Source organism: Fukomys damarensis, unplaced genomic scaffold (genome assembly GCF_012274545.1).
Source record: "Fukomys damarensis isolate Sample0158 unplaced genomic scaffold, DMR_v1.0_HiC HiC_scaffold_39, whole genome shotgun sequence".
Classification (NCBI taxonomy): domain Eukaryota; kingdom Metazoa; phylum Chordata; class Mammalia; order Rodentia; family Bathyergidae; genus Fukomys; species Fukomys damarensis.
This window is the reverse complement of record NW_022900951.1, coordinates 127811912-127823355: the sequence shown is the minus strand read 5'-3', so window position 1 is coordinate 127823355 and position 11444 is coordinate 127811912. Positions and strand designations below refer to the sequence as shown.

The window sequence follows — 11444 nt, the reverse complement described above, 5'->3', positions numbered from 1 at the left end:
CGGGGAGAGGGGGGAGGAGGGGGAGGAGATGATGGTGGAAGAGGAGGAGAAAAGAAAAAGAAAACCAAACAAACTCCCTTTAGATTCTGGTTTCCAAATAGAAAAGAATGAGTTTTTGTTTTCTTAAAGCAGGTTTATGGCAAAACAGAACTATCAGCGCTCTTGCAAAAAAGTTGCAAGACCAGGACTGAAATGCAATACCCATGACAGAACCTATCTGTGCCTTCATCACTTTCCCAAGTCTGGGGTGGTAATATGCCCGGACTTCAGGAAACGGAAAGGCTGCTCGCTGCCCCTAGACTCAGGCTGATCTCTACAGGTCTCAGAGCCTAAGGAGCCAGGCCTCTCACAGGCACACAGGAGGAAGTCCTGGTCCAGAGAGTAGGGGTGGCACGGGCAGCGCTGGGGCTGCACGTGCACTGCAGGCCTTTCCAACTTCCAATTTTTTCCATGCATCAGAATTGCTGTGCCATCCTCCGAGTGCCCAGAACCTCTCACAGAGTGAAGAATGCCCTACTGTTCCTGATCTACCCAACAGTGCCAACTGACTTCCACTTGTAAGGCCGGGGTGCTTGGGGTCGGGGGAGGATGTGGCATCACCAGCTTCTAGAACATGATGGACTGTGGCCACCACTGACACCAGGCAATATACGCAAAGGCAAAGAAAAGTGTACAAGCATGAAGCACCCCCCTGGCAGACCACAGAGGGCTGGCAACTCCAAACCCAAAGCCATACAAGGGAGAAAATGGACGTTAACTACATAAAGATACAAACCTCTGCCAGGCAATGTGTGCACACCTGTAATCCCAGCACCCCAGGAGGCTAAGGCAAGAAGATCAGAAGTTCGAGCCCAGCCTGGGATACAGTGAGACCTTGTCTTAAAAACACAAAAAACCTTGAAGGCCAAAAACCACTGGTAGCAAAAACAAAGTGGAAAAAGGTATACAGTTTCTGTCACAGACAAGAGGCCCTCTTGCCTAATGACCACAGTGCTGCTAAAAACTGAGAATGAAAAGGCAACAATCCAATAGAAAAATGGCTGAAAAATAAGTGCAGCCTGCTCACAGCCAGAGTAAAAGGGCCCCACGCCCTGGGGAAAGAGACTTCACTCTTGGGGGAAAAGGGCCCAGGGGATGGCCGCAAACCAGAGGTCCACCCACCCATCCCTCGGAGGTCACAGCTCTACCTCTTGGCCTCTATCCCAAAGACACGCATGCTTAGTGCGCCAGCATTTTCACTGCACCATTGTTTATGAGCAGAAACAATCCATCAGCGGCACTGGGTGAAGGCTGCGGGGCAGCTGCCACGTGGGAGTTCCGCCAGGAGAGGCAGTGCTGGGGCGGGCGCTGGGGAGGTACCCAGATCTAGGGCCTCTCCATCTTGGATTCTGGGGGCTGGCAGGAGAGACCAGCAGTTCAGGCAGACAGAAGGGAAGGAGAAGAGTGGAAGAGCAGAGAGCTGAGGCCAGCTACCTACTAGGCCCGCTCTTTGGCACCAATTCTGGATTCTGGACTGGGAAGGGTGGCAGAGGTGGCAAGGTCCCACGTGTGGCAGCCGCAGGTCCTACTCGATGCACTCCATGACGTGGATCTGCAGGGTGTCCATGTCAGGGGCCTGATACTGGCACTTGGGACAGCAAAAGTCGGGGGGCTCCTCAGGGGGACTCCTCCTCTGGTTGGGCATGTGAAAGGAATGGTGCACTGGGGACAGAGAACAGGCCAGCTGGATGTCAGAGGAACAGGGGACAGCGAGGTACTGGGGCATGGGCTGGAAGGGTCCCTTATCCACGTGTGACCAGCAGCCTCCCCAGCACAACCTCCCTCCAGAGACGGGGCCAGCTCCCAACGCACACCACTGACCAGAGGTAGGGAGCAGGGCAGGCTGCGGGACCTCTACATGCCGCTTCCTCAGGTCCTCGATCCTGGGGGAGACGCAAACTGTTCGCTCAGCGCATACGCAGACAGGGTTTGGAGCTCCCCCTGGAGTGGCCACGGGGAGAGGGGAGGACCCACACCAGCCCCACCTGGCCGACTCCTGGCAGCTGGCCTTGAGCTTGCCGAACTCACGCTGCAGCTGTTCCAGCTGCTCCTGCAGCATCTCCTTCTTCTCGGCCAGTTTCTCCCGGGCCTGTCGCTCTGCCTGGAAGTCAGCCTTATAGATGTCCGCCTGGCAGGTACAAGAGGGATGTGCCACCAGCCGCCGGCCACATGCTGACATGCCCTCCTGGGCCCTGGGGACAGAGCAGGGAACCAACCCCCTGTCCCCAGCAACGGAGGGAGCAGACAAGCCAGCAAGTGACCCAGCAGGCACGGAGAGGCAGAAGCAGTGTGGGCCACAGAACACGAGGCCACGAGAGATGATGCCTAGAAGAGGGCTTCACCTGTGCCTTTAGGACCGGCACTGTCTCCATCACCATCTTGTGCTGCTCGGCCTCCTCCTTCAGCTTGTCAATCACCTCCTGCTTGGCCACAAGGGCCTCCTCAGCCTGCTGCAGCTGCTGCTTCAGGTCCTCCAGCTGCATCCCCTAGCAGGGCAGGGGCACAGTGAGGACAGCAAGCACCAGAGTGACCCCAATGTGGGTGAGGAGAGGCCCACGTCCTGCCCCAGCCCAGGACAGAAGGAGGCAAGGTTCTCCTTGGGACCCATGGGGGACTCAGGACTGGGGACCTCTGAGGCCAGGGGGTGCCACCTCCCCCATACGCATTCCCCTCAGAGTCACCAGCCAGACAGACCTGTGACCCTTCAAAGACGGGGACACCCTCCTCCCCTGCACACACAGCTAAGCCACCTCCTACTGGTCCCCCACTCTGGCACTCTGGCTCTGCCCACCTCTCCCACAGGGGCCCCACATGTACACACACGCACATGCGCACTCTCCTGAGACTGATTAAGTGGTCATTTTTATAACTCTTCCTCCTATGACCTGGTTTCAGGCATAATCCTTACAAAGCTCCTCTGGGTGCATTCACATTGACAATGTCCTTCTTAACACATAATCACCAGTTTAGGGCTAGTAAGGACAGTCTAGGAGAGGGCTCCCAGCCATCTTACCACACCAGGATAGGAGCATTCCTCAGATGCACCCTGGCTCAGGAAACCTGGTCTCAGGGACAAGTGTGTCTCTAGCCCTCCAGGGAGAGCATCCCAAGGCCGGGCCACGCCCACCCCAAGGCCTGTCCAGTGGCCTTTCCTGAACTGTTGAGGCTACACACACTGTCCCTTCCCAAAGGCCAACTGGGTTGTGATGACAAGAAGAGCCAAGGCCCACCCTGGATGGCCCAGGCTATCATACTCACTCGCTTGCGCTCACAGCTCACCACGCTACTTTTGATGTGGTTATCATAGTCCTGGAAGAGCTGGTGATAGGCCACCTGCAGCTGGGCCAGCTTCCGCCTGCGGAACAAAAGCTATGGCTGGTCTCAGGCCTGCATCCACCTCCCAGACTCCAGGCACCCAGCTGGACCCCTAAGGCAGCCACCTCTGAGACAGGACTGCAAGTGTTTTCCACAACTGACATGGTCACTTAGATCATATCGTTTTCTTTAAAGCCAACATTTTAAAATGTCTGCACCAAGGGTGCAGGTGGTGTGGGGTGGCAGAAGCTTTGTCCGGTACATGAGAGGCCCAGCACCAAAAGAAAGACAAGGAAGTGAGGTGACTGTGATCAAATGGACTCAACCTGTATTCATCAAAAGTATCAGCTTCACGAAATCCAAGAAAGGAAAGGAGGCCCCCCTGGATTAAAGGACACTGAAAGGGCACTCAGTGGGAGAGCAGCAGCACAGCCATGTAGTAGATGATGCGTGGGGACTGCGGTGCGGCCGATCCCAGGGGCCCAGAGACCCGTGGCCAGGTGGGACATCCCAGCACCCACTCACTTCTCCTCCGAGGCGGCCTGGCGCTCCATGCGCAGTGCAGCCTCCATGCTCTGGTTCTGCATGCGCAACTGGTCCACCTGCACACTGTGCTGCTGCTGCAGCGCCTCACGCTCCTTCTCCAGCTGCCGCACCTGCTCGCTGGCCACCCGTGCCCTACGCAGGAAGAGGCACACAGAGGGCCGAGCACCCTGCAACCCCTGCACCCAAACGTGGAAAACATAACAAGGCAGCAAGAACCACAGTAGCATCCCTGCTTTCTAACCCAATGTCCCACTTATAGCCACCAAACCCTCTTTGCCAATGAGGTGCTGGGCAGGCGTTAGGCTGGGCCGCACTGCACTAATCTGGCCAAGCCATGAGGCCTACCCCGAGCACCCACCTTCCGCAGCACAGGCCGGGCATCTCTGCACGTCTGGCACAGGCCCCACCTGACCCGCCTGCCAGACGAGCAGGGATGGGGCACAGCTGCAGTGTCCTCTGCAAGGCTTCTCCAACCTCCCTGGGCTCCTGCACTGGCACTGTGACCCTCAGCCAGAATGGACACCACACCTCTGGTCCTCCAAGATGCTGGGGCTGGGGCCCTTGAAATCCCACTCACCTGGCCTCCAAAGCCTGCCTTTCTTTGGTGGCGGCCTCCAAGCGGCTCTGGCTTTCCTGGAGTTCCCCCAACAAGGATGTCACCTGGGCTTTCACAGAAGCCTTGTCCTCGGCCATCTGCTGCAGGAGAATCACTTCCTGTCAGCACTGAGGCCCACATACCTGAAGGCTTCTCTCCTGCACCCAGCACCCCCAAACCCAGGCACACAAATGTCTCAGAGACCTCCCCAAGTCTCCACCTCGACCCCCACTCCTGGCAGAGCAGCACTCTATGGTGTCCCACCACCCCACTCCACCTCCAGCAGCTGCCCAAGCCAGCAAGGCAAGCCAGGCAACGGGAAAGGATGGATTCCTAGGAGCCCTCGCATCCAGTGTCCTCCCCATCCCTGTGGCTGAGGTGACAGGAGACGCCAAAGGGATGCAGGGGCACAGAGCTCCTAGAGCCCTGGACACTGCAACACCTTGGCCACTGCCCTGGCCACCAGACCATGTGGGCTGAACACAGAGACCACGTGGCTGTGGCCCAAGCAGGAACCTTTCAGCTGTTTTGGGACCTGAAGCCAGCCAACAAAAACACAGGCCCTGGGGCCAGGGATGTAGCTCAGTGGCACAGCACCCACCTGGCAAGTACAAGGTCCTGAGTTAGATTCCCGATCAAAAGCAAAACAAAACAAAACAAAACAAAAAAAGGCCCAACCCACAGGCCTGGGGCTGTAAGAAGGTGAGAGGCTTGGCCAATCAGGGGTGGCTGTGGAATCTTAGCAAACGCCAAGAACTGCAAAAACCACACACCATGAAATGTACTGCACTGTAGCCTGATCAAATGCAACACAGCTCCTGGCAGCCCTGGCCATGCTCCTAGGATGGCCCAGGCTCTGCCCAGCTCTGTCTGGGAAGCTCTGGCCACACCTGACACAGGTCTCTGATCTTCCCTGGAGCCCTTGCTGAATCCTTCTGTCCCTCTGAGATATCTACACATGCCACACCTCAGCAGTGCATGGAACTGCCCAGAAGGGCCAGGACCGGAGTCCCGAGGGCTCCAGGGGAGGGCACGGTCCTAACTCTGATTTGTATCTCACTGACACCCTTAGTCTTTTTTCACTTAAGCTTCCTTTCCCACCCAACACACTTTTCTCCCTCCCTCCTCACCTCCTTCCCTCTCTCTGTTCTTTAGATGCTGGAGGTAGAACCTGTCAGAAGCTGGATCTAGAGTGTCCCCAACTGCCTATATCCAGAGGTGGGGCTTTGGAAAGTGACTAGACCATGGGTGCTGTAATTGTCAGCAAATACACCCATGGATGGGTTCGTGTTTGTGCTGCTGTGGGGCGGGGAGTGCTGGTGGGTGGGTGAGCAGCTCTCCCCCTCCAGGCCCTTCTACCACACTGTTCCTGCCTTGGAGCAGCCGACCATGGACTGAACCCTCTGAAGCCATGCGCCAAACAACCCCTCCACCTTTAAGTTGTCCCAGCACCAATAAAGTAACAGAACTCCAGAGCCTACCCATGCTAAATGCACTCTCCACCTCTGAGCCACACTGCAGCCCCTGGTCTCTCTGGGACACTCCCCCCCCACACTGGTCACCTCTGCAGGTGGTTACAGAGCTCAGCTCTTTCTCCACTGCCAGTCATCACTGAACAAAGCCTGTTGCAGGGACTCAGACAATCGCCCGCTTTTGTTCCTATTTGACACAGGAGCCCTTATACAAAGAGAGGAGGGAACACACAGGGAGGCGGCCTTGAGATGATAAGAGGCCGAGGCCGCCAGCCCAGGAGTGCCAAGGACTGCTGGGGCTGCTAGGCCTTGGGCCCGGGGCCAGGGATGGATTCCTGCACAGCCTTAGATGGAACCCAGCCTGCCACACCTTCACCTCAGATCCCTGGACCCCAGAACTGTGGGACAAGAAATTGCTACTGTGAAATTCCTCAGTGTGTCCTGCCAAACTCACATAAGTGCCCAACAGAAAAGCAAAACCCCGAGCCAGGCACTGCCTGCAGTGAAGTTCCCATCCTCCAGAACCAGAGCCTGGATGTGGCAGGGCCCCTTCTCCCTGCCCTCCCAGACTTTGCACCCCTACTCACTGTCACTGGGGTCCTGCCACTGGCCAAATCAGATAGGCTGAAGTACTCTCCTTTGCCCACACTGAGTACACCATCCTTTGGGGACAACAACTCCCAGGACTGAACCACACCCTGAGTCTGGGCCCCTCCCACCCCGAGGGGGAGGAACTGCTAAGGCCCCGGAAGACCCTGCCCAGTGAAAAGTGCCCTGGTTTACCAGGGACTGGGGTCCTGCCAGGCAGTCTATGCTGGCACCATGATGCGCATGGGCACCTTGGGCAGCCAGGGCCTGAGCCACCTGCGTCAGCCACCCAGCACTCCAAGCCTACACCACCCACCCGGTAAGACCCACCCCGCAACACAGGGCTCAGGAGGGATTCCCAGGTGACAAGGCCCCCGCACGAGCAGTCTGCACCTCACCTCCCAGGCCCCCAGATGCTCCCGCCTGGCCTCTCCTGGCCCCTGCCCCAGACACCTGTACCAGGGCGTCCTTTTGGTTAACAGTCTGTGGGGTCCCAGAGTCCCTGGTAAGCCAAGCCTGCAATGTTTCAGGGGACCCCCAGCCACAGGCTCCTTGCAGTTTTCTGAACACAGCAGGGTTTCCCAGAGGGACCCAGCCTGCTCATCAGCTACCTGCTGGCATCTCTTCAGCTGCTCCACCTCCTGCAAGGCCTGCTCCTTCTGCTTCCTCAGCTCCAGCTTCTCCAGGCTCAGCCTCTCCACCAGCTTCCTGGCCTCCTGGAACTTGCACATAAGGAACTCTTTCTCCTCCCTCTGGCTGGCCTGGAAGTGCAGCAGCTCCTCACAGCGTTCACGCAGCATCTGGTTGCTCTGCTGGATGGCATCTGGGGGAGAGGAGACGGCAGAGGGGAGGTGGTCTTGACAACCCAGCCTGGGTGCCAAGTGGGGCTACCCAACACGGTCCCCTCCCCACAATGCTAGACTGCCACTCTCCAGGACAGATAACCATCCAAACAAGATTTCTTCAACTCTTCCACAGTCATTACATGAATGACCTGCCCCTATGCTTCTGCAACACATACTTCATTCATCTGCTTTCAGGTCACTCCAAGGTGCACCTGCCCTCCCAGGCCTGCATCTTTGCTGTCTTCAAGATCACGGTGGGGGGGGGGAGGGCAACATGCCTGCCGATCGCCACTGGCAGACACTACCCTGGCCAAGGACCACCACCCTAAGCCACTGGCCAGCTAGGACATGAAGGCCAGCTGAAGACACCAGCTCAAGAAAGAATCCTGCAAGGAAGGGGTGCTGTCCTCCAGGATGCAATGTATACTGAACCCAAGTCCTCCAAAAGAACCAAGGCACAAAAAGGAGTCATGCTTACAGTAATCCCTAGAGTCTGTGCCTCTCCCGGCTAGCACCTCTGGCCCAGGCTGTTTCCAAAGTGCCCACAGCAAGTGACCTGATGATCTAAAAGCTATGTGGTCTCCTGGGCACTTGGAGCTCACTCATGCCAAAGGACCAGCAGGGCCAGAAGGGAATCCCTTCAACACTGGGGGTCATGATCCTGACCCCTGAGCAGGAGGGGAGGCAATGAGAAGAGGGGACAGGGAGGAAGGTGTCACGCATGGGGTGTGTGGCTTCCCTCAAATACCAGGTGCCAGGATGGGGGGAATGTTCCAGAGACACACAGGATGGCCCAGGAAATTACTCAGTGCCCAACCATCTGCGCGAGGACAGAAGGCCTCCCACTGAGGCTAAGACTCAGCCATGGTGGTGAGTGATGATGACATTGATACTAATGACACTAATGACACTGAAATGGTGGCTTCCCAGGGGAGCCAGACCCCTTCTCGGTAGACCACATTCCTCACTGAACTGACAGCACTCATGGGCAGGGACACAGGCCTGGCCACATTCGCCCAAATGGAAAGGCCTGGTCACCTCCAGGGGTCCCTGTTCTCCCTGTGCTCACCCCGCCCCTTCTGCTGTCCTTCCCCAGTCCTGGTCCTGAGACTCTAAATACGCTTACTTGTGCACTCATCTCACTCAGGATCTGCTTCCAGGGAGCCCTAGCTGAAATCGAGAGGCTCAGCTGCTACCACCAGCGCCGAGCAGAGGAACAGCGGCTCTACCCCCACCCCCATTCCTCACCTCGGAGTTCGTGATTCTCCTCCAGACAGCGCTGGAGGGCCTCAGGGCTGCCCTGCTCCGTGTGCAGTTGCAGCATCGCCGGCTTCCCAAGAGAGGACTCTTCACCCAGAACGTCCTGGTCCCCTGCTGGGCCGCCTCCGGGCTGCACCATCTCACACAGCTGGCTCTTCCAGGGGTATCTGCTCATCCACCAAGGCAGCACCTGGAGGAGGAGGCAGCAGGAGCTTTGCAGGGGACTGTGCCGCATTCCTGCATTCCTGTGCTGGCAGGAGCCCTGGGCCCAGCTCACAGCAGAACAGCAATCCCTCTGTCTAGCACACCTAGATGATGAAGGGGGGCTCTTGTCGAAGGCAGAGGATTATGGCTGAGGGCAATGCAGAAGCACTGGGAACCCTTCCCCTCCGCACACCTCTACGCAGAAGCGGAGGGTCCTGGCCCTCACCTAGCATAAGCAGCTGAATGGGAGCCCCGAAGGCCACGTGTCTGCATCCTAACTCCACAAGTGTGACTGTCCTTGGAAAAACAGTCTTTTCAGGCATACATGACTGAAAGGTCTCAACACGAGGCCACCCTGAGTCATGTAGGTGGACCCTGACAAATGCCATTAGAAGACACAGGTGAAAAGAGGGAAACACAGGGGAAGAGGCCATCTGCAGACAGAAGTAGACACTGGAGTGACATGACCAAGAGCCAAGGAACAAGAAAGCCACCAGCAGCTGGAAAAGACAAAGGAGGCCCCTCTCCTAATCTGCAGAGGCGCCATAGCCTTGTTTGCCCTTTTAATTTTGGACTTCTGACCTGTGGAACTGTGAGTTTCTGTTATTTGAAGCCACCAAGCTTGTGGGCATTTCTTATGGCAACCACAGGAGACTCACAGGCCTAAGGGTACCTCTGATATCTAGCATGTGCCAAGGAACTGAAAGTGGGAGCTGGGCTGCCAGCCTGAGTTAGCTGGGCTGCTGTTTGCTAGAGACACAGCACCAAATTCTAACTACCCAGAGGAGGGGGCCAACCCCAGCGCAGGTAGGTATCCAGGAGCAGGAAAGTGGACTCCGACATGGAATCCACTTGGTCACTTTGCCTATCAGCACAGGCACTGCCCACTCACACCCAGAGCCATCCCCAGCAACTGAGCCAGCTGTCCCCTACCTCCTCCCACAGGTATGCTGCCCCCTCACCTTCCAGAACAGCCCACTCTCCCTTGTCCCTCCAGCTCAGGCCTCTTCAATGTGTTCCCATCACTTCATGTTGGAATGCCCAGGGCTCTGCACTAAGACCTCTTCCCTAACTACACACTCCAGTAGTACTCCCATCCAGTCTCAGAGCTTTAACTCCGATCTCAACACCATTAATGCCCCCAAGTAGACCTCTCCCCAAACTCCAAAGCAAACTCAATATATCTACTTGGAAATCTAGTAGTCCTCTCCAAACTAACTTTCCAGGGCTGGAGGAGTGGCTGAGCAATACAGGACTTTCGTGGCATGCCTACAACCCTGGGTTCTGTCCCCAGCACTGCAAAAAGAAAAATTACCTTAAAACTCTTTACAGTCCCCAAGAGCCAGGTCTATCCAAAGGCTTCCAGCTGAAGGCAAATCTATCCTCCAGTCACCAAGACAAAAACACTTGCAAATTCTCCTTGAGACATGTCTCTACCTCCATCTCCCAGCACACATAGGATCCATCAGGAAACTGCAACATTAACTATTGCAGACACCTACTCGGCCCAGTGGGCGTGTTGTTTAAAGTCCATTCTGAGAGAGATGTGTACTGAAATACTTCAACATGCTATCTGAATCTCACTTCAAGATAAAGGGGTAACCCCCAAGTACTCACTCCAGGGCAATGGGATATGCATGCTCCCAGGAGCACTACTCAGAGCACGGGAAACAACCTGAATATCACCAACTCAGTCGAGTACAGACACAGACACATGCTACAGCGCAAACGAACCTTTCAAATGCTATGCCCAAAAAGAAGTCAGAAAAGGTCACACACTACAACTCCAGTAAAAAGAAATGTGGTGAGTGGGGGCGATAGCTAAAGAGTAGTTTCTTTTGGGAGTGATGGACGTGTTTTGGAATTAGTGGTGATGGCTGCACACACTTGGGAAGGTACAAAATTCGTTGAAGTGTATACTTTAAATAGAGGAACTACATAGCTTGCAAGTTGTATCTCTAAAGAGGTGTTACCGGAAATAATGGGAGAAGACTCTGAGGTGTAGAAATTCAACAAAATTAGCTAAGAGCCGATAACTGCTGAAGCTGAGACATGGGCAACGGGATTCACTAATCTTCCCACTTTTGTACATTTTTTTAAATTTTTGAAAGCTAAAACCCCAGATTACTGCCATCACCTGGGTGGGTTACCACAATACCCTCCTCTGCTTGTACTGCCTCTACAGTCTATGGATCCCACCGCAGCCACAAAGGTGCTGGAGCGGTAAATCGGGTCACGATTTACCTCTGCCACGAGCCCCTCCCCAGCCCCCACTGCGCTCACTGCCCCACAAGGACCGCCCACAAGGCCCTGCGCCATCCGGTCTCCCATTCCTCCTTCAATTACTCTGCCCTCGCGCCCTCAGCTCTAGCTCTAAGTCCTCCTGGCAGCTCCTAGAATACTCGGGGTTGGCCCATTCATTCTCAGGCCGCAAAAGTGGCCTGAGGAAGGACAGGTAGCTACCAACTGTTTCGCAAAGCGACCTAACTGAAGCGCGTGAAGAGAAAATGTGTCCGAACTGCAAGCGCTATGCCACGAGAGGTGAGGGCCGACCCGGCGGCGGGAGGGGCGCAATCAGCC

General features: G+C 56.1%; 1 protein-coding gene across 4 annotated transcripts in view; it reads right to left on the bottom strand.

Annotated features, from left to right (window-relative positions):
- Positions 1 to 14: 14 nt before the first annotated feature.
- Ikbkg (inhibitor of nuclear factor kappa B kinase regulatory subunit gamma) overlaps positions 15 to 11444 on the bottom strand; it is a 16074-nt gene continuing 4644 nt past the window's right edge. The window contains exons 2-10 of one of the 4 annotated variants that reach the window (XM_010638795.3): positions 8649 to 8850; positions 7167 to 7378; positions 4478 to 4596; positions 3880 to 4032; positions 3298 to 3394; positions 2382 to 2525; positions 2025 to 2167; positions 1861 to 1922; positions 15 to 1701 (exon numbers count right to left, since the gene is read on the bottom strand). In XM_010638795.3, the coding sequence (XP_010637097.1) occupies positions 1565 to 1701; positions 1861 to 1922; positions 2025 to 2167; positions 2382 to 2525; positions 3298 to 3394; positions 3880 to 4032; positions 4478 to 4596; positions 7167 to 7378; positions 8649 to 8835 (1254 nt within the window). In that variant the 5' untranslated portion in view covers positions 8836 to 8850 and the 3' untranslated portion in view covers positions 15 to 1564. The remainder of the gene's footprint in view (positions 1702 to 1860; positions 1923 to 2024; positions 2168 to 2381; positions 2526 to 3297; positions 3395 to 3879; positions 4033 to 4477; positions 4597 to 7166; positions 7379 to 8648; positions 8851 to 11444) is intronic. The other 3 variants (XM_010638797.3, XM_033760180.1, XM_010638798.3) reach the window with 3 other exon arrangements.